The sequence below is a fragment of the Caretta caretta genome, chromosome 10, assembly GCF_965140235.1.
Source record: "Caretta caretta isolate rCarCar2 chromosome 10, rCarCar1.hap1, whole genome shotgun sequence".
Classification (NCBI taxonomy): Eukaryota; Metazoa; Chordata; order Testudines; family Cheloniidae; genus Caretta; species Caretta caretta.
The window spans coordinates 54,455,850-54,481,022 of NC_134215.1; the positions used below are offsets into that span (position 1 = coordinate 54,455,850).

At 40.3% G+C, this 25,173-nt stretch overlaps 2 protein-coding genes and 1 long non-coding RNA gene across 11 annotated transcripts in view; 2 read left to right on the plus strand and 1 right to left on the minus strand.

Moving 5' to 3' along the window:
• BNIP2 (BCL2 interacting protein 2) overlaps positions 1-4,019 on the plus strand; it is a 29,989-nt gene extending 25,970 nt beyond the window's left edge. For all 6 annotated transcript variants that reach the window (XM_048867966.2, XM_048867967.2, XM_048867971.2 and 3 more), the window contains one exon: positions 3,358-4,019. In XM_048867966.2, coding sequence (XP_048723923.1) covers positions 3,358-3,406 — 49 coding nt within the window. In that variant the 3' untranslated portion in view covers positions 3,407-4,019. The remainder of the gene's footprint in view (positions 1-3,357) is intronic.
• LOC125644281 (uncharacterized) lies at positions 758-16,129 on the minus strand. 3 transcript variants are annotated; one of them, XR_012670221.1, is made up of 3 exons: positions 15,884-16,129; positions 3,029-3,137; positions 758-2,417 (listed from the first exon to the last, which is right to left on the minus strand). It is a non-coding gene; the product is annotated as an uncharacterized LOC125644281 (long non-coding RNA). The 3 variants fall into 3 exon arrangements; XR_012670222.1 differs by lacking the exon at positions 15,884-16,129 and adding an exon at positions 7,545-7,610; XR_012670220.1 differs by lacking the exon at positions 3,029-3,137.
• A 123-nt stretch (positions 16,130-16,252) lies between these two features.
• GTF2A2 (general transcription factor IIA subunit 2) lies at positions 16,253-24,774 on the plus strand. 2 transcript variants are annotated; one of them, XM_048867972.2, is made up of 5 exons: positions 16,253-16,391; positions 17,922-18,073; positions 19,202-19,306; positions 22,367-22,493; positions 24,458-24,774. In XM_048867972.2, exons 2-5 carry the CDS (start codon positions 18,002-18,004, stop codon positions 24,481-24,483), a joined length of 330 nt encoding a protein of 109 aa, XP_048723929.1. In that variant the 5' UTR covers positions 16,253-16,391; positions 17,922-18,001; the 3' UTR covers positions 24,484-24,774. The 2 variants fall into 2 exon arrangements, with proteins under 2 accessions (XP_048723929.1, XP_074989119.1); XM_075133018.1 differs by lacking the exon at positions 16,253-16,391 and adding an exon at positions 16,465-16,582.
• Positions 24,775-25,173: the final 399 nt, after the last annotated feature.

Here is a 25,173-nt window from a genome sequence, read left to right on the forward strand (position 1 = left end):
TGCCATGGACTGCAGTGGGTATAGAATTGAGCTCTTAAAAGGGATATCAACTTTAAATTTCAAGTCTCAGGTTCAACATACACTGAGTCCCTCCCCTCAGTAATCCCCCTACAATCACTTTTTCTCAAATGTTTGTTTTACGTTGCTGTGTGAAAATCTGATTATAGCGGAGTAAAAATGGAACTAACTAGATAGTGTTTACTTTGTGTATTTGACAACACAAGTACTTTTCCCCCATAGTCTGTTGTTATAATCATGGGAGTTAACTGTAATAACAGTAATGAAAAATTCTTCTGACATCATTGTGGATGCTTTTGGTTTAAAGTTGCCAGTATCCTGTTACACTTGATGTACATCATTTCCTTTGGAAATTATTTAACTCGCTTTTAAAAGAAACAGTCAGAGATCACATAAATAGATGATCTACTCTGCTACTGGATTGAGAAGTGTTGCAGAGTAACATACTGTGCAAGTAAAGAGCAACACTTTCAGGTACTGCCGTGCAGTTTCTAAACCCTGTTTCTTCAGATTTCAGTGTTTTATTTACTGTCCGAAACAGCCAAATGAAAGTCTCCGTCGTCCCCCCCTTGTCCCTCCCCCATCACTTTTGGTGCAGAATATTCATCCCAAACAATAAAATATTAAATACATGAAAATATGGCTCTCGGCTATTGCGAGTATTACTACCATAGCATTGGAGCTGTGGATCCTTTTTTACTGCATTCACCAAAGACTATATCAACATCAGAGAACAGTCTTAGTCAGTTAAACCATTTATTTGTTGCAAAAGTGAAAGAGCAAATGGCTAGGGAAGAGAGGACTCTCCCCTCCCCCCCATCAGATTATGCTATAAATGTAGTAAGCATGTACAATAAAAGCTCTTCTGAAAAAGTAATCGCTTTAAGTAAAATTTGAAGCAGTTGAGCCATTAGATTAAGCCAGAAGAGTTATTCTGTGACAAAAGTACAATCACAGTCTTAAATGAAGTCACTGGGTGTTTTAGGCAATGCATTATGTTCAACATTTCCTTTATGTTGGTTTATTTATGGAACCTCTACCCTTATTGCATTGATTTTAGAATGCAGTTTAGTACATGTAAATAAACTTTGGAGAGGTGATTTTTTTGGAAACTTCCATTGCAACAATGTATTTGGTACTATGTAGCTAGTAGTGTGCAGAGATGAAAAACACAAATCTCTCAGAAGCGTTAGGTGACCATCTTTCTGCACACACACATTGATTTGAGTATTTGAAACGCAGAGTTGGCTTTAACCGATGCCCTGTTTGTCATTTGTTAACATCCTGATAAATGTTGCCTGGTTGACAGTTTGAGACCCAGAATTGGCTACGCGCCAGGGGTACTACAGATTGGATTGCAGTCCTGCAAAAAAATAATTTTATGTACAGAAGTGGTCTCACTGAAGAATTGACTGCTGATTATGTAAAGTTAAGCATGTAAGTGTTTGCAGTATTTGGATCTAGAATTCTAAATCCATTGATAGGTTCTTCTAAAATGAGCCAGGAATGTTGGTAAAATGTACTCATAAATACTAACACAAACCAGATATATCCAAAAACTAAATTGGAAGGGAAAAATATTTGATCATAGTATGTGACTTAATTCTGCCTGTAATAATTGAAATTGAAGCTTTTAGTGCTTACATAGCACTTTTATTTCATAAAGCTCAAAGGAAAGCTCAGTCTGGGCATGAAAAACTTATTAGGTATTTACTAGCCAGAGAACTAAGTGAACTAGGCTTAGGCAGCATGAAAGATGAACGCCCCCACACACCAGACATGTCAGTGGACAATGGCCTGGTGAGAAGCCAATAACTCTGCCCCAGTTGTTGGGAACAGAGAGGGCACTGGGATTCATAAGCAAGGATGGCACCTTGTTCTCTTTTGTGGGTCTCTGGCTGATGGATTTAAATACTGTTGTCCCTTTCTAGCTGCTTGGAAGGAGCTTTTTCTCATCCTCAACTTCAGAGCCTCTTGGCTGATGGAGAGTAAGAAGGGTGTTTTTGCTACTCTACTCTTTCCCAAGCCTTTTTTAGTCATTTTCCTGTAAGTACTTTCACTGTTCATATTTTTCCCTAGTTGCAACATAGTGAAACTGGCAGTGTTCTTGTCTGTTTCACAACTGCTGTTCAGAATCCTGTAGGCAGAAACTTGCCTGAGTCTTGTTAACCTCATTCCGCTTTTTGGAACTGTCATGAGAAACAGTAGACTGAAGCTGGCTGCACACTCAGCAGGACAGAACATGTCAGTTTACACTTCAGAGGTTCTCCTAGCAGCCATAAGAGCCAGAAACTTCACTAAAAAGCAATCTTAAATTTTGCAGAAATTGTTGATGTAGATTCCTTCACTCACCAGTTGATTAAGCAAGAGGATGTATATAGGCCTGGAGGCTTCCTCCCCTGAAAAACAACAAACAAAAAACCCCCGTAACCAATCATTATCCTCATCTTGCACAGGGAAAGCTAAGAGGAATGTATATTAAATTACTTCCCCAAAGAGTCAGTGCTCGGGGCCAGGACTAGAATTAAGGTCTGCACAGTACCATGTTCAGTGCGCTAGACCACACTGCATTCTAGCTGAATAGCACATATTTTACCCGAGTGACTCTAAAGTTGCTATCTGCTATCCTGCATACACAGACTAGATACAAAGAATGCATTCCATATTTGTAATAAATCTAACTATATATAGGAACTAATTGCATACAACTTATTTCAGAATAGCACAGATCAATACAATGCACGTTATTTGTAATAACTGTTTAGAAAACAATTCTGTGAAACTTTAAAAATCTATGTAGTAAACAGTGTTGGCACAACCACACTGTTCTTTCAGCTTAATATTTAATATAACTGTTCTAAAAACACCACCAAACCCATTGCTTACAGGTTTGATAGGCTCAAGTTCTAGAATATAAACTGCGTTCTGTTCTTAAAACCATCTTTCATTTTATTGTATGTCTTATAGGCTTACATCCTAGTCACACTTTATTAATAAATGGAAGACTAACCTGCTTCTCTTGCAACATGGCCAAATTGGATATTTCATTTTCCTAATACTTTTCTTCCAAATACCATATCAGTTGTTGCTTGAAAACACTTCTTAACCATCTTTAAAATCTATAATTTTAGGGGGCAATAACAAGGTGGATCTTTAACATTTTGCTGTAACTGAACCCACTTCACTGATGTTTGTTTTTAACAGTTGAATGATACTTACTAAAAACCTTTTCTATATAAAAACTTCAATTCTCCTATTAAGATCAGCTTTGTTGCCTATTATAGAAAGTAACACACTACTGAAGTTGTAATTTATATTCTAACATTTTTTATTAAACAGAATTGACCAAGAGCTTGATGGGAAACAAGAACAGAAAAGTGAACAGTAAGTTTGGTATCCAGACAAGACTGAAGACTGTGCAGGTGGAATGATGCTCTTTTCTGCAGTTACAATGCATTCATTAGCCTTTATTATGTAACCTGTTATAAAAGGTGCCTTGATATATCTCTGGACTTGTACACAAAGGACTGTTCTCTACAGTATTGGTTTGCAAATCTCGGGTTTAATTCTTGACTTCAATAGCTACTTTACCATGTAATCATTTTATACTGCTAAATGTCAAAGAACCGTATGTTTATAGGAGGCGTTCTTGCAATTATCTAAATGATGCATGTTCTTCAGTAAAATATTTATATACCTAAATGTTAAAGGAAAGAGATAATATATTTTTATGACGTTTTGAGCAATATTTTATTATGTTTACCTGCAAAATGAATTCTTTTGCAGATAGACAAGGCCATAAATGAGTGCTGTCGTTATTTTGTAAAGTGCATGATGAATGTTTTTTGCTGTAAATAGTTAATACATTTCCTGAGTGATTTAGAAACCTAATGATTTTTATATGCTAGTGTTCACATAGTGCAGTTGTGTCTCATAAATGTGAAGATGAACAAAAATGATTATGTATCTAATACAAGTAGAACTCATTTACACTCCCAGAATGAGTTTGAGCTTTGGTTTGTCTTTGTTTTTCTTCAACGTACAGATTTGTAGCTCTGTGAATTTCAGCTTATTGGCTACCACCTTTTAGCCTAGTTAAGCCATACTGGGGACTAAATAGTTCAAATGACTAATAGCATAATGAGCTTTTCACCATTAGGTCACTAGTTTAAATTCTGCTCAGGTGTTTAGTAGATAAAAGCTGTCTAGTCAGTGATCAATGTGAAATGAGCTCTGTCTTGTTACTCTTGGATGAGTGTCAGTTGGCACTAACTGAACCTCTGTTCAGTCTCAGCAGACACACAAAGAATTGCCTGGGCATGGAGCTGAACTGTCCTTTCAACCATAAAAGTTATCCATTCAGGCCAAGATTGAAGTACCCTGGAGAGGAGGTGTGGAAAATCTTGCACTGCCTTTACTTTGTAGACGGAGATCTTCCATCTCCAGTGTTATCTGGCACTTCTCACAAGCACTAAATTCACTTTAAAGAATGTAATGAGTCTGGTTTTTTGCTGTGGTTATTCAAGATGTGTCCACACGTTTTCACTTGGTGTTCTTGGGCACATAAATTGACTTTTGTAGGTTCTATTAGCATAGCTAAATTATACTATGTTCTGGGCGAATCATGTAATGAAAACATGTAGAACTTTTAAAATCTTCTATTTGGTAATCATGCCTATTTTGCCTATTGGTGTATGCAAATAAATCCATTCAGAAGTTAAACATTTAAGTGACATTGAAACAAGCATTAAATATTTTCATTTCTGTTTTTACTGCAGTGCTCACTACTTTTGTCCTAATAATAAAATCAAAAATCCCCATCTGATATTATTCCACACTTCTAAACAGTATATTCTTGGAAATAGTAGTAGTATCACAGGTCTTACACACAATCAAAATAAATCCGGTATACTTACAAAAGTAAGACAGATTTCAACTAGATGGTTACTCATCAGTGAGGTATTACACTCATAGGCTAATCATACAACTGGGACTTACTAACCCTTGGATCCTTGCAGACTCCTCGCCGTCTCTAATCAACTATGCATAGGTGCAGTACTAGCTAATTCTGATGCCAGGTCAGGCCAGTAGTGTGCATCTGAACTTAACAGAGATCTGTTTAACATGCATGATTCAGGGAAATCTGTCTCAAGGCATACATATTTTGCTTAGGTCAGCATCTGTCTCCAACAGTTTGTGCAGATTAATATGCTATGTCGTCTGCCTAAATAGGCGACCTTATTTTGAAGTTGCCCTATATGCATTTTTGTAAGGCTTCTATTTTGGTCTGAAAGCAAAGAACCTAAATGAAGATACTTTCTTCTGGAGCTAGGGCCTGATGGACAACCTTGAGCAAGTTACTTCATCATCTTATACCTCCATTTCCTCACTTGTAAAATGGATATAATGATACTCACCTTTTTTTTTCTAAAGCATTTTGAGATCTACAAATGAAAACAGCTACATAAGTGCTAGGTGCTATCACTTCTATTCCTCGTTCTATTTTTCAAGTTATATCAACTCCAGCTTATTGGCTGAAACCTTCCCCAGCCTGGAAAATAAAATTCCAATACTGGCCAAGTGCAAGGTGTATGCATGCATGCAAATTGGGAATCTTTGATTTCATTTTTCGGGCCTTAAAGCTGAATAGATTTAGATCTCGAAAAAGCCTGGAGAATAAGAAGGGATCACCATCTCATTTCAGATTTTTTTCTTCAGATAAAGATGACTTCTACCAAAAGCAGTTCTTCTAGAAGTAGGGTCTGACAGTTGACTTGCATTGATATAGTATGATACAGTTAAATCAGTCTCTCAGATTATTGAAAGATGTCATTTGTTGTATGTAGTGGAGAACACAATAGCTAAAGATGTTTCAAATAGAAAAAGGTTGGTAGAATTTCTACTGGCTATAGACATTCTTTCTCCATCTTCCTCGTTGCTTCCTTTAACCCCATGCTTGCTTCTCCTTTCCTCTTACCTCTACAAAAGCTGCATGCCAAGAATCTTAAACAGCAGTTCAAACAGTACATATGTTGTGTAGAAAACCTAGTTCATACTGTATTTTGTACTTGACCAAATGTTCAGTAATTTTAAAGGTGACTTCCAAAGGGTGGGAAGGTTTGTACCTTTCTTCTACTTTATTGTGTGATTAAAGGAAGTCTGAGAGGTATTTTTTTCTGCCTGCTTTTTCATGTGTGTAAAAAGTCAAGTTTTGTCTATGCTGTTTTTCTGACCGATCCTCTACACTGGAGCATTAATTGGTTTATGATAGCAGAGATGCAAAGGAAGTAAAATGTGATTAGGTGTTGAAAAACGAGTTCTATGCAACCCAAATAAAATTTTCTCCTCAATTAAACTCAAATGCCTAACAAATTGCAGGAGAAACTTTTTGTTAAGACTCAGACCTCCCTCGCCCCAACACACTGAGGATTTAGTATTCTGGGACTTCTATGAGAATCCCAGCAAAAACCGGGAAGCAAAGACTAGATACAGATTTTTTTTTTTTTTTTTTTAAATCTGCTGCTTGTTAAACTTCATGCACCAGGCACTGGTGAAGGATAATAAACACACTTCTCTGAAGCCTACATTTTAGACTTCAATTATAGCTGCATGAGGTACCCAGCAAGGTTGAATTTTCAACTTCAGCTCTGTATTACCTGACGAATGAGTACTTGATTCTCAATCTTAATGTTGCATTAATACTTACTGTAAAATGTATGCACACACTGATCCATAGTCACTTGCTATTTCTCTATAAGCTTGTGTATAAATAGAAATGTTCATTTTCATAATTCTACTGCCTTCTAAAGCAACATAGCTTGGGAACCAAGTTGGCAATTGCTGTGAAGAATCTTTCCTCCCACCCAATCCCTCACTTTTAATGATGAAGTATTCAAGTGCATGTTTTTAAAAAGCTATTTTAAATGAATTCTGGGACTTTCTCAAACATTGTACATGGGGTATTATACTCAAAACCAAATCCTGCTGTATTGCAATGAGATTCCAAAGGCTACATCTACAAACAGCTGACTAAAAAAAATCACTTCACATAGTAAATGCTCTAAAGCTACCATTATGATTGTTTGATGAGAGAAAATGCAGCTCACCACTGAAACACAAAGGCAGCTTCAAAATAAGAACTTCTGTTTAATTTCAATTGCCAGATTTCTTTTAAAATCCAAAGACTTTGCCGATCAGTAGTTCAAATAAAAAAAACAACAAACTTTATCATGCATTTCAGTGGTAAGCTGTAAATACTAGTCTCAACTCATTTCCCAGCAGCTGGATCAGTCTGAAGGATCAACAAAATGCCAATACTTGCTGAAACAGCAGCATCAATAACAGCAGGCAGATGTCAAACAATTCTGATGGTCTAAAACTTTTATATATTCTTAATGACATCTCTGTGATGGAATTAAAATATAATAATGACAAACTTTATTGGAAAGTCATAATCTCTATTTAAAAACAGGAAAGATTTACAGCTAAGACTTCAACTTTCATTTTCAACCAGTATTCCCAACCACTTGCTGTACACTGTCCCATGATTTACTGACAGGAGACTTGGATTTGTGTTGTCTTGTAATGTGAATGGTTGCCAAGTTTTGGCCAGTTAATCTCCAATTTGCTGGAAAATTCTCTAGTGAGAAATAGCATAAGAGATTTAAATAGGATTTCTAGGAAGCAAAAAGGAGGTGGGGAAGTGATTTAAACCGGGTCAATTTAAGCTTTATGGAGTCACAACAGCAGATCCATGCTCAAGGATATAACTTTTCTTCAATTTCAGATTAACATCTCCACATTCTTTGTGGATGGAGCTTCAGCGTGTATATTCTGCTGTTAGAAAATGGCTTAACTGTAGTCTGTCAGGAACACAAATTATTGTTTGTAAAATGCTTTGAAGATTAAAAGTATATGACCTCTTAATCTCCTTTATAGAGGTGGCCAATAAGTAGTTGGCAGCTAGTATGTTTTTACTGATGTTTTATAAAGTTCCCATTAGAACTCCAGTACTGAATTATCCATGTGGATGCAGGTCATTTTCTGGAGGTTTTTAGTTCTATGAGCAGATCCTAGGAGCTTTCTGAAGAACTATGCTTCCATCTGTTATACCGCACTTTTTAAAAGATACTGAACCCATTTTCCTCAGAGGAGCACTCAAATGTAAGGATTAATTTCTGTCAGCATGAATAACAAGATAGGAATTTTGCCCCTTTGTAAAACTTAAGAATTCTAGATTGTGCTAAAAGGTTTCCATTGATATGAATCCTCAGTACAACATAAGCAAACACAGCAATACATTTGCTCGAGCTGAGCAAAATTTTCGGTCAACCCAAACATTTTACAAATTTGAGTTGAATTTACCAAAGTGCTTTGGCCAGGAAACAAAAAAATAAAATAAAAAAAATTGTGGAAGTCAGTGTGTTTTGTTTTTTGTTTAGTTTTACTAAAAACTGTTCTGAAATTTCCTTCAGGTTTATTTGAAAAAAAGAACAACCTAAACTGCATCAAAACAAAAAAATTTGGGTTGAGTTGCATGAAACATTTTGTTCTACACAGAATGTGTTTTTTTTCAGGACTACCAGTGAGCTGAAAAATCAATTAGCACAGCTCTAGAAATCGCACGTAGAAAATGAGTGCAGTATTTTGTAGTATACTCTTTCAAGTTGCTTTCTTTTCTCTCATTGTTGAGAGACAGTATTATGACCAAAATGGGAATAGTTCCACTTCATTGAAATACAACTGTCTTCTTCAAAATTTCACAATTCAGTTAGGGTACTGATGGGTTTTTGTGCATCAGTATTATGAGGCATCCTGATTATTCAGTACTGAAACTATTGGTGTGCATTAAGACAGCATTAATGTTGTCTTGTTAGACAGCCTTACCATTACATACTGTGTGGTTGGCCTTTATTTTCTATAAAATTTTGAGTAAATATCCAGAGTAAACATTCATAGAAGAAATTTTGATGTTTCAGTCAATGCTGTTCTGCGGCTCACTGGGGAAGGGAATGACTGAGGAGCTTCTACTGTATTCGAAAGCACCTTTTTGAATGAAGAAGCCCAAGAAGTGGGGTTAAACTGGTCTGAACATTAGATATGTTTTGAAGTGTGGAGTCATTTCACATTTGAGATCCATTTTGTTAAAGGATGGAACATCTGGTACATCTGAGCCTTTATGCTTTTCACGGCAGGGACCATGTGTCTGTACAATGATTAGTAAAATGAGGGTACTCATTGGGGCATCTGGGCACTACTGCAATATAATCTTTAAATAACGTTCACCTCTCCAAAACCATATGTGGAAAATGTCTGACATTTGAAAGTTTATGCATTGCTCAGATGCTGTAATGTTGCCTGAAGTACTGAGTCCCCAGTATTTAATCCTAACTTTCTAGATTCTGTATTAGTTACAAAGGCAACACCTTCATCTGGAGCACAAGTCTTAAATGACCACCACCGCTCCTCACAGAAGTACGTGTACTATTTCTCTTCTGCCCCTTTAATTTCAACTGGTTTGAGGTTTTTCAACTACATCTGATGACTGTACTAAGCTCCTTCCTTTTCAAATGAACCAATGTTTTTCCCTATTTTCTTAACTTTATAAGCTGTCATTGTCATGGAGTAATGTGAGGACGCTTGTATTTCTGAACACGTCACCTAGCACTTGTTGGAAACTACGTGAGTCTTGTATTTTTAATTAGCTAAAATAACAAGTTAAATGTGGAAAATTCAATAAATACTTTTTTGAAAATACTTCTCTAAAAGTTCTCCTTATTTAAGCTCCTGATTGAATAACAACAAACAGTGTTAGCCTGGTGTCTTCACATCTGTCTGCAAAGCAAAAGTCCCTCCACCAGAAAGCCACGATCTAAAGCACTGAGGCTCCCGAGCCCCCAGTAGCCTTCAGTGTGTCTTGTGCAGCTGTCTGCAGCACTGATAGTAAAACGTTGTGTAATTTAATTATTAAACAATCAGGATACTTTTACTACGGTAACCAATTGTATTTGATAAAATAATACTTGGTCCATCATTTTGCTGTGTGTGTATATATATATTCACTCTACATATTTTCCCCATCTTACTATTTAAATATGAATGTATAGTAAATGAAACAATGAATTCACACTACTGTGGCTCTTATGGGTAATGTTAATTGCTAATTTGGCTCCTGAACCTCTGAGGTCTAAATATCACTAATCAAAGCCAGTATATAGAGGGTGGAGATCAACATTCACTTGTGCTGCTTTTTATTGTTTTGACGACATTTTGTTAGTATCCCTGTAATCCGATTATAACCTGAGGATTTTCAGCCTGGCCTTTTTGGGGGAAATGCGTTTTCAAAAGGTATTTGGAGAAAAGGGATAGAAATATGATGGAATGTGTTGCTTAAGGTTACATCAAAAGAGGCCTGAAGACGGGAATAAAACTAAGAATTTGGGTAGTCTCAGGTCTTGGGTAGAGCAAAAGTGGTGGAAGAAAGATATGAGAGAGAGAGAGGTGGGAGCAAAGCTCTGCAGGGCCTTAAAGCCCAGACAAGGAGTTTAACTTTGTTGTAGATTTGGAGGCAGTAGCAGGCAAGGCAAAGTATGCGTGTTTTTGGCAGCATTTTAGACTAACTGAAGAGCGGGTAAGCCTAGAGCAAAAGGTTGCCATTGTCAATAATATTTAACCTTAAAAAGTCTATTCCTTTTACCACTGAAATTTTTACTGCAGTGTAAAAAATTATGTCCCAAAGCCTCGCATGGCCCTGGCCTCCCATTGGCCATCTTCTCTATTACTTATTTTTAGTGGACAGGTCTGTCTCATAAGCTCTTGGCGCTATGTCCCTCCCTCCCACGCACTAAACTTCAAGGCTCACTTGTACCCTGTTCAAGTTTGAAAGTGGGGCACTGCCAGGAGGAGGGCAAAACCCTGGTACCAAAATTTACAGTTTGCCACCGTACTGTCCATTCTTTCCCTGCGAGCTTCAGCTGGGTTCTGCTTCCCCTGCTCCTCCCTTCCCTCTCCCATTAGTCCGGCAGGCTCCACAGGAGGAGCACTGCGTCCGCGGTGTAGTGTAGTAAAGTGCTCTCCGTAGTAATGTGCTACTTACTGTGCACTGAAGCCACTGCCCTTCACCCTGCCCTTATTAGCCAAAGATTCTGCAGACTGCTTTTGATGGGGCTTAAAAAGTGGCGAAGGGGGTGAATTGGAGCAGGGGATGGAAATTTACTGGTCGGGGGGTCAAGCAGCTGGAGGCAGCATTAGGAGAGGGGCTAAAAGGCAAAATCAGGGCTGGCGGGAGGAGCAGGAGTTAAGCTCGGTGTGAGGTGCTGACAGAAGGCAAAACCTGGCACAGGAAGTAACAGGTACCCCAGTGGGACGGAGACACCAGTGTTTGCAAAAATGGTGGGGGGCAAAGGGGCTTTTTTTTTACTTCCCCTCTCACAGACAGCATCTCTAAGCATCGGCTTCCCAGGGCTGGGTTCTTAAAGGCACAGGCATCTCAATGCCTAGTCAATGCAGCTCCTCTTTGTCTTATCTAACTGAGGTTATGTCTACACTACAAAGTTCAAAGCACTACTGAGGGTGCTCGTGCTCCTGGTAATCCACCTCAACAAAGGGATTAGCTCTGAGCACTGGGAGCCGCGCCTGTCCACACTAGCGTTTTAAAGTGTTCAAACTTGCTGCGCTTGGGGAGGGGGGGTGATTTTTCACACTCCTGAGCCAGCAAGTTAGAGTGCTTTAACTTGCCAGTGTAGATAATCCCTGAGACTTAATTCAGTGAAACATTTTACATCTATCCCCTCAGAAACAAAGAATCCCTTATCACGGTATCTGATTGCATAGAGTCTCCTCGCAGTTTCCCCAGTTGTCTTATCTGCTGCTGGGATTCCCTGAATTTAAAAATTTAATTTTTTCTTCTCATTTTAGAGCTCACTGAATTTCTGGCCTAGTGTCAAAACTTTGTTTTGAGCCAATCCACCAATGGGGATTGCATTTTTGCAACTGTTGTTTTGCCTCTAAGTCTAGCCCTTAGTATACTGCCTTTATTGAATATTTGAGAATCAAGTTGTACACAATGGCATGCGGAAAAACACTATCTCCTATAACATCTTTCTCCCTGGGAAAAAAAAAATCTATTGTAATTTCTGCAGAAAATTAGAACTGCCATCATGGGTCAGACCAATAGTCGGCCTAATCTAGTATCCTGTCTTGTGATCGTGGCCAATGCCAGGTGCTTCTAAGGGAATGATCAGACCAGGCAATGACTCAGCGAACCATCCCATTGTCCACTCCCAGCATCTGGCAGTCAAAGCACGGTTTTGGGACACGCAGAGCATGGGCCTGCATCCCTGATTATCTTGGCTAATAGCCAGTGTACTTATCCTGAGGGACTGATCAAATTCTTTGTTCAACCCATTCCTAGTTTTGCCTTTCAAAATATGACAACATATCTACAACCCCAAGATACCTTTACAACCACAAGAATTCTAAAATCATGAGTTATACATCTTCCAGTCAAGAAATTTTAATAAATAAATGATTTTTTTATGTGCCTCTTTGTTCCTGAGGCTGTAGGGCGCAGTAAGGCCAGTTCCAATGCCTCGAGCCTAACTCAAGTTATGTCAGCATAGAGTCGCTACGGTTACTATGTCTACCCCCAACCCTCTAAACTCACCTGGCCTCAGTGGCTACTGCCAGTCGTCATCTAGCCCCCACTCACTGGGGCAGACTGCAGTCTGTCATGGCCACTCATCATTGGCAAGGGGTTAGGACCTGCTGCCTTTGCCTATCCCCGGGCTGCCCCTCTGCAGCCCCAGTAGCTTTTCATAGGCCTACATCAAGGCCTGCAGCCTGGGGGTTTACCAGGCTGGAGCTCCCCAGCTCCCCTTGCCCTTCCTCAGCACTGCTCCACTTCAGGTACCTTGCACCCCCTCCCACTCCAGGGCTAGAGTGAGACTTCTCCAGTGTCTGGCCCACAGCCCTCTTATCCGGGCCAGCTGGGCCCCAGTTGAGCTGGCCACAGCTGTGGCTGCTTCCCCCAATCAGCCTACCTTGGCTGCTTTTAACCCCCTGCTTATCGGAGTGGGGAAGCCACCCCACTACAGGCACAGACACAACTTTTTTTGTATAGTGATGTGCCCCGTGAGGGTGAATGTGTTTACATTAGGTATGTTGGCAACAAGAAGAAAGCCAAGGAACGTGTGGGCCCCTTACTGAATGGGGGAAGCAACCTAGTGACGGAGGATGTGGCAAAAGCTAATGTACTCAATGCTTTTTTTGCCTCTGTCTTCACGAACAAGGTCAGCTCCCAGACTGCTGCACTGGGCAGCACAGCATGGGGAGGAGGTGACCAGCCCTCTGTGAGGAAAGAAGTGGTTTCAGGACTATTTAGAAAAGCTGGACGAGTGCAGGTCCATGGGGTCGGATATGCTGCATCCGAGAGTGCTAAAGGAGTTGGCGGATGTGATTGCAGAGCCATTGACCATTATTTTTGAAAACTCATGGTGATCGGGGGAGGTCCCAGACGACTGGAAAAAGGCTAATGTAGTGCCCATCTTTAAAAAAGGGAAGAAGGAGAATCCGGGGAACTACAGGCCAGTCAGCCTCACCTCAGTCCCCAGAAAAATCATGGAGCAGGTCCTCAAGGAATCAATTCTGAAGCACTTAGAAGAGAGGAAAGTGAACAGGAACAGTCAGCATGGATTCAGCAAGGGCAAGTCCTGCCTGACTACCTAATTGCCTTCTATGATGAGACACTGGCTCTGTGGATGATGGGAAAGCAGTGAACGTATTATTTCTTGACTTTAGCAAAGCTTTTGATACAGTCTCCCACAGTATTCTTGCCAGCAAGTTAAAGAAGTATGGGCCGAATGAATGGATTATAAGGTGGATAGAAAGTTGGCTAGATTGTTGGGCTCAACGGGTAGTGATCAATGGCTCCATGTCTAGTTGGCAGCCAGTAACAAGCGGAGTGTCCCAAGGGTCAGTCTTGGGGCCGGTTTTGTTCAGTATCTTAATTAATGATCTGGAGGATGGCATGGACCGTACCCTCAGCAAGTTTGCAGATGACACAAAACTGGGAGGAGTGGTAGATACACTGGAGAGTAGGGATAGGATACAGAGGGCCCTAGACAAATTAGAGGATTGGGCCAAAAGAAATCTGATGAGGTTCAACAAGGACAAGTGCAGAGTCCTGCACTTAGGACTGAAGAATCCCATGCACCGCTGCAGACTAGGAACCGAATGGCTCGGCAGCAGTTCGGCAGGAAAGGACCTAGGAGTTACAGTGGATGAGAAGCTGGATATGAGTCAACAGTGTGCCCTTGTTGCCAAGAAGGCTAACGGCATTTTGGGCTGTATAAGTAGGAGCATTGCCAGCAGGTGGAGGGACGTGATCGTTCCCCTCTATTCAACATTGGTGAGGCCTCATCTGGAGTACTGTGTCCAGTTTTGGGCCTCACACTACAAGAAGGATGTGGAAAAATTGGAAAGAGTCCAGTGGAGGGCAACAAAAATGATTGGGGGCGGGAGCACAAGACTTATGAGGAGAGGCTGAGGGAACTGGGATTGTTTAGTCTGCGGAAGAGAAGAATGAGGGGGGATTTGATAGCTGCTTTCAACTACCTGAAAGGGGGTTCCAGAGAGGATGGAGCTAGACTGTTCTCAGCAGTAGCAGATGACAGAACAAGTAGTAATGGTTTCAAGTTGCAGTGGGGGAGGTTTAGGTTGGATAATAGGAAAAACTTTTTCACTACGAGGGTGGTGAAGCACTGGAATGGGTTACCTAGGGAGGTGGTGTAATCTCCTTCCTTAGAGTTTTTTAAGGCCCGGCTTGACAAAGCCCTGGCTGGAATGATTTAGTTGAGGATTGGTCCTGCTTTGAGCAGGGGGTTGGACTAGAGGACCTCCTGAGGTCCCTTCTAAGCCTGATATTCTGATTCTATGATTAGATTTCAGGGCCTTGTACCATCCAGAAACATATGCAGCAGCAACAGGTCCTATTTTACTGAAAAAAAAAGGACATCTGATGTAGCTAATTCAAGCAGTCTCACATGTAAAACCAAACTGATAGCTTTCTTGAACAGTGTAACAAGCCTTGTGGATGGGGGGGGGGGGAGAGGGGATGTGGTTGACATGGTCTATCTTGGCTTATCTTGGCTGTTGATACTGTCTCCCATGACCTTCTCATAAACAAACTATGGAAATGCAACCTAGATGGAGCTAAAATAAGATGGGTGCAAAACGGTTCCGACAGTAGTTATCAGTGATTCACAAGGTGAAAGGGCATAACAAGTGGGGTTTTCCAGGGATCAGTTCTGGATAAGTTTCTATTAAAAATCTTAATCAATACTTGAGATAAAGGCATAGAGAGTACAATTATAAAGTTTGTGAATGATAAGCTGCACGCATACAAAATGGGAAATGACTTCCTAAGAAGGAGCACTGCGGAAAGGAAGCGGGGGTCCCAGTGGACCACAAGCTGAATATGAGTGAACAGCGTTAACGCTGCTGCAAAAAAACAGATCACTCTGGGATGTCCGCTCTACTCTGCGCTGATTAGGCCTCAACTGGAGCACTGTGTCCAGTTCTGAGCACCACATTTCAGGAAAGAAGTAGACAAACTGGAGAGAGTCCAGAGCAAAGAAAAAAAAAAAAAAAGGTCTAGAAAACACGAGCTACGAGGGAAGAAGAATCTCTTTACAAAAGCTGTTTCTTACAAGCTACCCCTATAAATAACTGCTACAACTACCACATTTCTGCACGTAGCAATTTCACATACACGAGAGCGTAAGAACCTGCTACCCGTAGGCGCTTGCGGCAGCAGGTGGCTGTTTACGGCGGTAGCGGTTTTTTACAATCCGGGACGTGTCAGTACCTGCTGCCAGCGGCGCATTCCTACGCGGAGCAGTTCAATACGCTACACCGGCAGCGGCGGGCACGAGCTAACGGGGGCGCTGGATGTCACAGACGGCGCAGCCCGGACTGTTGAGCCTCCCCCCCGCCCCCGAGCGGGCCCCACGGGAAGGGAACCGGCCCAGCCCGCAGACTCAGGCTGGCCACACGCTCGGTAACCCCTGGGCCGGGCTAGGGATCACGCACGTCCCCCTGCGCTGGGGCTGAGGCTGAGCCCCGCCCCGCCTGCTAGGACCCGCCCTGCGCCCCAGGGAGACGGCCCCGTGGCCCATCCCCCTAGCCGTCCCCAGCACCCCCGCGCCGCTGCCTCCGGAAAGGCCTGCGGGACCCGCGGCTTTCGGAAGTTTCCGGTTCCGGTTCACTTCCTCTGTTTCCGGGTTAGAGGTGCGAGGTCCTTCCGCTGTCGCGGACGGTTGGAGCGGGAGAGGCCGGAAGGTGCCGTCGCTCTGGGAGGGATTTGCCCCCAGCAGGTGAAGGGGAGGGTCTGTGAGACGGGGCTGGGCAGAGCCCCGCTACCAGTTGTTGAGTCCGCGGCGGGGGGCCTGCGATGCCGAGCCTGGTCTCCTGGGCGTGAGCAGCCCTTTGCCGGGTGCTGGCTGAGTCCCGGGCTGGGCACTGCGCTCCTGCAGAGTCCAGGGGAGAGCAAGGAAAATGTGAAGAGGTTTAAAAATGTGCTCTCAGGGGAGAGGCTAACACCGGGGTTTGGCTGGACTTGGGACGAGAAAGACTCCGTGGGGAATGAGGGGGGCTCATAACAGTCTCCGGATACGTTAGGATAGGGCTCACTTCCTCTCCATGTCGGCTGAAAGTAGGACAAGAAGTAACAGGCGCAGTCTGGAGCAAGGGAGATTTATGTTAAATGTTAGGGGAACTCTTTCTTGCTATAAAAGTATTTATGGTCTGGAGCAGGCATCCAAGGGAAGTTCTGGAATCCCCATCATTGGGGAACAGGTTGGACAAACACCTGTCAGGATGGTCTAGGTTTACTTGGTCCTGCCTCAACACAGGGGCTGCATTATCTGACCTCTCAAAGTCCCCTCTGGTCCCAAATTTTGATGACCTAAGTGCAGTGATTCTTGGGAAGAGGAAGGAATGTGCCTCCAACACCGCAACAGTCCCTTGACATTAGACCCTTTTGCCAGATTTTCTCTTCTCTTTTGTCCTGTGCAGTGTCCTGAGAAAAACAAAATATACATGATATGTTAAGACTGTAGCAAGTGCTCCTTGTTACCTCTGTAACCTACATTAATGCTGTTAAAAGACTAGCTGTTTATATTGTTTATAAGGCTAAAAATGGGAAGAATATAACCCAACAGCTAACTGTTTACTGTTAGGAAGAATTTTGAGTGTCATAGTTGGTATTGGGGTGCTAAATTTTCCTCTGAAGAATCTGGTCCAGGCCAGTACTCTTTTCATGGGTAATGAGTATAAGGTTTCAGGGTGTCTGGTGCTGTTCACCGATTCTGTAAGACAATTGTTTGTTCATTTTTTGAGTAGAGTCTTCTGTTTTAAAAATACCCATCATTAATTCTAACAGTAAGCGAATAAAGTATTCCTTAAAATAAAAAAGCAGCATCTTGGTATCCTTTGTAGGTAACTAATAAGTTTTTCTCAAAGCTGGCTCAGAAACTCTTGTTATGTGAATTGTATATCTGAGCAAACAGGTATTGGAAAAAATCTGCATAAAGGAACTGGTGAAATACAATTAAATACTTACCCAAAGTAAGACTTAATAATATTGAAAAACATTGTGAAAGAAAGATATAGAGTAGCATTCAATTCCTTATTTGTCTGTTCAGTCAAATTGTTTTTTCTTCCATCGTGTAATGAAAAATTTGACAACTTACAGATAATATTTTTTAAATAGAAAGAATTAAGCTATATCCAATTTGAGATTAAAGGCATTCTGCTTGCTATTCATTGTCCGGTCATTTTTTTCCCCTATGTTGCTGCTTTTGATTATTTTTTCAGCTCAGTAATTGTCCTATTGGATTTTCTAGGCCATCAATGAAAGTGTGAAACCTATTGGCTGTTTCATAGCTGTGGATGATCAGTAACACTTCTCTCATCTTTATAAACCATGGCGTATCAACTGTATAGAAACACCACACTGGGGAACAGCCTTCAGGAGAGCTTGGATGAGCTCATACAGGTGGGAGACAAGTAACTCAATGTGAAGTATGATTAAGCAGTGAGCTAACAGTTTAATTAAATTTCCAAACTACTCAGCTAGACAGTGTTAAGAACTAAAAGCACTGCACTTCAAATGCAGGTATGTTACTCATTTCTCTGTAGCTGATTACTTGAAAAATCAAACTGTCATATGAAATTAAAAGTAAAAATTAAAACTGCCATTTAGCATTTCATTGAAATATGAAAGCAAGTTTCTCATTTAAGTATTTCGGTTGAAGAAAAGCATCTTATGCAAATTAAGAGGCCAACTTTTGTGTATCCTAGTAAATGAAAGTCTGACCTATAACCTGAAACTACCTATTTGATGTTGCTATTCCAGTCATCCGTAATGAATATTTAGCACATGTGGTTTTGCCCAGAATCTTTGATGTAACAAAAACCTCTAAAATAGCAAACTTGTTCCTTTTCCATGAGTAAAGAAGCCTTTGTTAATAACTTTCACATAAAGAGGATAAAACCTAGTTGGGGTGACACACAATTTCGGGATGCCTTTTTTAGGCTTCCTCATGAGTGCCAGCTAACTACCAAAAAACTCTTTTTCCTTCTCTTTGTATTTTAATTATTGGACTCTGAGACTCATCTGTCTCATCAAATCTCAGATTTCCAGTCTTTGCAATTGATTTTGCTAAGTAACTTTGGACTGTGCTGCAGGCTGGCGCTGTCCCTGTCAGGTTTGGCTCGATGAGTCACTAATCAAGAGATTCTGGGTCTAGAGTGAACTGACAATTTTGATGTGATGAAATCTGATGTCAATTCCTAGTCTTGTGTGTATGTAGAGGAGGCTGTAGGCCATGGATGCAAAGACAATTCAAATGTGGGAATTACTGCATGTTTTCTGGAAAATACTCTCTCTTTGCATGTTGGTCAAGTTTGTCTCCTCTACAAAGTTACAAAAACTAACAAATTTCACTTTACTCCATTTCCTTATTAAATATAAAGTCATAAATATATATTTCCAATAAAGCTACTGGAAAAACTAGTCTACATCTTGAGGTTTGTTACATGAAAGCTTTGCGTCGATAATCCATTTTCATGCATTTTTGAATCAGTTATAAAGTCAAGGGTTTTGGTTTTTTTTAAACCATAGTCTCAGCAGATCACCCCTCAGCTTGCCCTTCAAGTGCTACTTCAGTTTGACAAGGCTATAAATTCAGCATTGGCACAACGGGTCAGGAACAGAGTCAATTTCAGGGTAAGTGCACTAAATACTAAAGTCCCCATCTAACTGGTATTCTCCATCAGTGTTCAGACACCGCACTGAGAACTATAAGGCTTGTTATCTCTGTCTGCTATGGATGGAAACAAGTCTTTTAAGGGTCCACTTTATTTCTAAAAATAATACTGTTGTGTTACTCCACATGATTTAGTTGGGGATGGGTCCTGCTTTGAGCAGGGGGTTGGACTAGATGACCTCCTGAGGTCCCTTCCAACATTCTATGGCTAGCTGTAGCATGTTGAACTAAATTCCTGCTTATTTATGTGATTATAATATGTTGCCTAACTTCCTGGAGGCTGTTTGAGTTTCATGTAGTTGTCACAATTCTGCCATGGAATCGTCCAAGATATACAGCAGCCAGAAAGTTGACAGGGATTTAGAGGAAAGGTAGTGAAAAGTAAGATCCTGCCAGCTCTACATTAAATTAGTTGCTGGTATTCCAAAATGCTCTAAAGAGGATAATTCATGCTTCCTAAATCACTAGTGTATAATGGGATAGGTGACTAAAATGTTATGCAATCATTTAAACACTTCAGAGAGGAGTGCTCAATCACCCTCTTCCCTGCACCCCTTCTTGATTAGCTTAATTGTTTTGCACATTTGGCTTGAACAGCTAGTTAATGTTACCTATAATGGTAAGGCATTCAGCTGCAAGGTCTGAATTATGAATGCCAAATAGAGATTTTTGGTTTCTATTGTGGGCATTTTCATTTCTGGTTGAGCTCAATATTTGGGAGGCAGGTAGTCTGTAACTTCCTTGGACACAGTGTACAGAAATGAGGTGAAATAAAATAGTTTATTAACCATGCATGATTCAGTGAATACACCCCCATCCCCCTCCCGCAGAATGACTTTCTGACAGGGAAGCCACAAAAGCAATCATGTTACCCTCCCAGCAGTATGTTTTGGGTGCCCAGGGCGGCCGGCAGAGAGGTAAATCACTGTGGGTTAGGGGGCGGGACTGGGGAAGACACAGCGGGTGGTTGCTACCTTGCACTGGGCTCAGCTGCTAGTCCTAACTGGGCTGGGGTGGACGGGACTTCCTCTTCTCCTGCACAACATCTGGGGCCGGGTCAGATCTACATCCAGATTTCTCCCCCAGACCCTCCCACCGAGCCTCATCTCCCTGCACTGAGAACCCCCTGATAAGCTCCATTCCCGCTGCACCTGGACCATCCAGATGAGCAACCCGGATTCCCACCCCATTGAACCCCAAGCAGCAGCACCTGGATCCCCACCCACTGAGCCCAACATCTGGATCCCTCGACACCCAGACTCCCCTGCTGAGTTCTATCACACCCAGACACCCCCCCTTCTCTCTCCCCCACTGAGCCACAACCACCTTTACCTGGACCCCCCTGCAGAGTTCCATTACCAACAAGCCCCTGTGCATCCATCCTTGGAATAAGGGTAACAGTTAATGTAAACTCATAAGCTATCCAACCACTGTACTTTATCATTTTGATTAGGTCATGTTAAACTCATAGTACAAATTTTCTATCATCTGCCAAATTAATAAAACTTCCTAATTTTCATATTCTGCCTTTGAGATGTTTTTGATATTCATTCTTCTTCTGTTTTGAATACTCTGGAGCAAAGAAATGTTCGTGATTACTGAAATAGACTTTCGAAGTGAAACAAACCCTTTCTCAAATGTCAGTCTGAATTTGACTTTGAGAGGAGGTCCAGCATCACAAATGAACCCGTTTAAGTCCAGAAACACTGGTTGATTTAACAAGTGTATAGCATGTGTTTTAAATGAAGAATGAAAATAAAAATCTTTCACACACTGGGTCTAAATCGGCAAGTAGCCTCAAGTAAAAATCATCTGAGAAGAGCTGTACATGAATTATGTGTTTTTGACTTTGTAAATGATATAAAATATATAGAAATGTACAAAAAAGTAACAAACCCCTGTCATTTATTCAGAAAACAAAAATAATAATCAATTTCCATCTCGGGTCATGTAGCTCTACTTCTCTTTGTGTGATTTTTTTCCCCCCTCCCATCGTTCATCCTGTCAGTGTTAACACTTTTACCAGTGGCTCTCAACCTTTCCAGTCTACTGTTCCCCTTTCAGGAGTCTGATTTGTCTTGCGTACCTCAAGTTTCACCTCACTTAAAAACTACTTGCTTACAAAATCACACACACAAATACAAAAGGGTCACAGCACACTATTATTGGAAAAATTGCTTACTTTCTCATTTCTACCATATAATTATAAAATAAATCAATTAGAATATAAATATTGTACTTACATTTCAGTGTATAATATATAGAGCAGTAGAAACAAGTCATTGTCTGTATGACATTTTAGTTTGCACTGACTTTGCTAGTGCTTTTTATGTAGCCTGTTGTAAAACTAGGCAAATATCTAGACGAGTTGTTCTACCTCCTGGAAGACCTCTGCGTACTCCCAGGGATATGTGTACCCCTGGTAGAAACCACTAACTTATACTACTGTGGTATTCAGAAAGCCGAAGGGAGAATAGTGTGACTGTTTTTATCACACAGAACTTTTATCCTATTTGAAGGAATCAATAAGTGAAAGGCTTATAAATGACCCATAATCTCCTCTTTACATAAATCTTGCTGATGAAGCCTGTGACCTCATTCTTCGTGTACTTTGGAAAACTCATAACCGTTTCAGAAGATTGGCTATTTTTTATGATGATCTTCCTTACTTGCATAATGTTCTTGTATGAACCTGAGAATTTCTACCACTTGGGGGCACTCAAACAATTTTCCTCAGATTTGCTTAAATCTGTGTTTCTTAGATTTTAGGATTGCATGTTCTGACTCACAGTTAGTTTAATAAAAGCAGCACATCCAATCTGGTTATAAATATAAAAGCACCTACTTTAAATTAATGAATATCCGTAAACTTCTTAACTATTTTTAGAAGCAGATAAGATGACAATTTTTCAAATGTTAAGAATTTTTTAGCTGTAGCTACAAGAATAACTTTATTTCTGTTACTGTACTGGAGATCTTTTGAAAATAGTTTTTTTTTATGTTACATCTTTCTTTTAAAGGGCTCTCTGAATACATACAGATTCTGTGATAATGTGTGGACTTTTGTACTGAACGATGTTGAATTTAGAGAGGTAACTGAACTCGTGAAAGTGGATAAAGTGAAAATTGTTGCATGTGATGGAAAAAGTAAGTATAGTACTGAACCGCAGTATAAATATTAGGTTAGCAGAGAAGACTTGAAAGATATTATGAAATACACTTTGTGCAGCCAGAGTTCTTAAATAGCTCCAATCACAGGCTATCTTCTACCTCTGGTTACATCCTGTGTAACTCAGACTAAAACAGGAGTGCACGACCCTCCTGCACGCATGCAGAAATTAGATGATTAATTCAGATGAGCAAGTTACAAGTGTGTTCTGCATTGCATCATTGTCTTATTTAAAGCTATTTTAGTTAAAGCTGCCTGGGGACTGGATTTTAGTGGTGTACGAATAAGCATAAATATGCTTGTGACAAGCTAAAGTATTAACAAAGATAAATGTGACTAGGCCTTAATGGTCATTAGTTACTAAATTATATAAAACAATTACAATAACAAAATAGGAATTACTTCTACAGAAGAAATTGCTCTTTGAAGTACTTAAATTTCTCCCAAGTCTCATTAACCTTCTGGTTATCAGAATGCCACTGACACAAAGGTCTAATCCAAAGGATGAAAAGTGTCACAGTTGGTTCAGCAGCAATAAGTGACTAATAAGGGCATTGTTGGAAGCCTTTGGTGAAACATTAGTTCTGTTCTTAGGAGACTGAGGGATCCCAGGGTTTGAGAAATGTTGTCTTTTTAGTATTACAGACCAAGTCCTGTAATTTGTGCACTCTGTCTTGACTGCCACATATATGCTGTCCATGGAAGGTCATTAGCTCATATGTACTCTCTACTTGTCTGGCTTGTTTAGCCAACTGTTCTATTGAAATGCTTTACCAAAGAATAACTTTCATAGTTTCTAGCTGATGGATTTCAGTTGCTTAAGATTCCTTTCTTAATAGATTAAAAGGAAGAAGTGAGAGCAGAAAACCCTTTATAGTACATCTTCTAAAAAAAAGTCTTGGCGCATGGAACTGATCCTTTAGGGCTCTCTGGCCTTGGCACGATTGTCGTGATATTTTTAGAGTAACTGATTCTCAACGATTGATAAGTTATTCCTTACAAGTACCTTGTCTTTAATGTTGGGCATGCATGTCACCTTGATTCACCTCTTTGTTTCTTAAGATGTATTTATTGTAGCAGTTAAAGGAAAATGTAATTTTCCATGTCTGAATAATTTCCATTTATAATATCACAGTATAAGTACCGGATTTGAAGACCACGGTACCATAAAGTTGCTGACGATATCTTTAGTATTTTTCAGCAAATAGTTAGCTTCTTAAAATAAGGACTCTCCTATCCATTGTTATCTTGTCTTCGTGTCAGTAACTAGACTACTCATTTGTCCCATGCCACCAGGAATAAGAGAGAGGTAACAGTTGCAAATATAAGAAATAGCAATATCAGCTTGCAGCCTCTCTCTTACAGAATACACTGTTGCTTGTGTGTTTAAGTAATTCAGCTTTATAAAGAACTCTTATGTCTATAAATCTATGTTAAATACACTATTGCCCAGTCTCTACAAATGCCTGTACGTTGTCACTATCCGACATCTAATGACCTATCTCTTGAACAGACTACATGGCTTTCTAGCACTTGCATGCCCCAAGAGCATATCTTGTAAGCTGGCTAGAATCAAGTGTTTAAGTGTATTACTCTAATTTAGAGCAAACTTACTTCAGTTTTTAAAAATGGGGACTTATTAGCAAACTCTGTATGGGGACAGCGACTTTTTGTGTTCAAAGTTTTCATTACTGCTAACCAAGTAAAATAACACAATTGTGCCACACTTTCTTCCTGGCAATGAAGGAGGATACATATGGAAACAAAATTATCCAGGTGTGGCACTGTTTCAGCTTTTATAATACAGATGCTAAATCACTGTATTTTGAGGTCAGCAGGGAAACATTTTCCAACATAGAGAATGTTCATTTTTTGTTAAGACATTGCAAAGTTGAGTACGAGTTATCTGTATTTATTTATACACTTTCTCTTTCTTTTCTAGATACTGGTTCCAATACTGCAGAATGACAAGAAATGTGGGGGCTTTTTGTGCAACATTTTCTGTTAATATGCAGCACTTTCTGGAGAGAAGCATGGAAAAGAACTGTTCATAATTTATTCTAGTGATGCAGACACGCGTTAATCCATGCTAGAATGCATCGCAGAAAGGCAGTGAAAAGAAATATCTTTCTGTAGCATTTCTTCAATTCACCTAATAGGGCATGAAGAAAACAATGTTACTTTTCTAAATGACAAAACAAATATTGTTGCCTTTTTTTGTTCAAAGTAATTTCTCTAATAAACTTTTATTTAAAATTTTCTAGAGAAGTGAGTGATAATTAGAAAGGTGTTTGTTTAGTTAAAGCAACCTTCTCACAAAATTACCTTAAGCCTCAGGTAAATTACTCTTGGAGTAGTGATGAGAAACAGGATGTAGAGGCATACAGCTCTAGCTCACTAGTACGAATGTGGCCCACATAACTGAAACAAATGGGGACACTTGTTTGCGGTTAGTGACTAAATCGCCTTGGAGTCTGATGTACTGTCACCACTAGACATTATTGCTATAAATGGGATGGAGGCACATTGGCAATATGTTGTGCACTTGCACTGCCAGGGCATGTGCTGTGCCTGTTTCTGGAGTAAAATCTTTCCATTTGTAGCATTGTCGGTTTTGCATCCTTTAGAAACCCTGCATTAACTCACATATTAGAAAAT

Excerpts from the sequence above, each read along its gene's own strand:
- GTF2A2 (XM_048867972.2), top strand. The coding sequence starts at position 18,002 with ATGGCGTATCAACTGTATAGAAACACCACACTGGGGAACAGCCTTCAG. Across the intron at positions 19,307-22,366 it reads GGAACAGAGTCAATTTCAGG|GGCTCTCTGAATACATACAG; the intron begins GTAAGTGCACTA and ends TTTCTTTTAAAG. Across the intron at positions 22,494-24,457 it reads TGTTGCATGTGATGGAAAAA|ATACTGGTTCCAATACTGCA; the intron begins GTAAGTATAGTA and ends TTTCTTTTCTAG.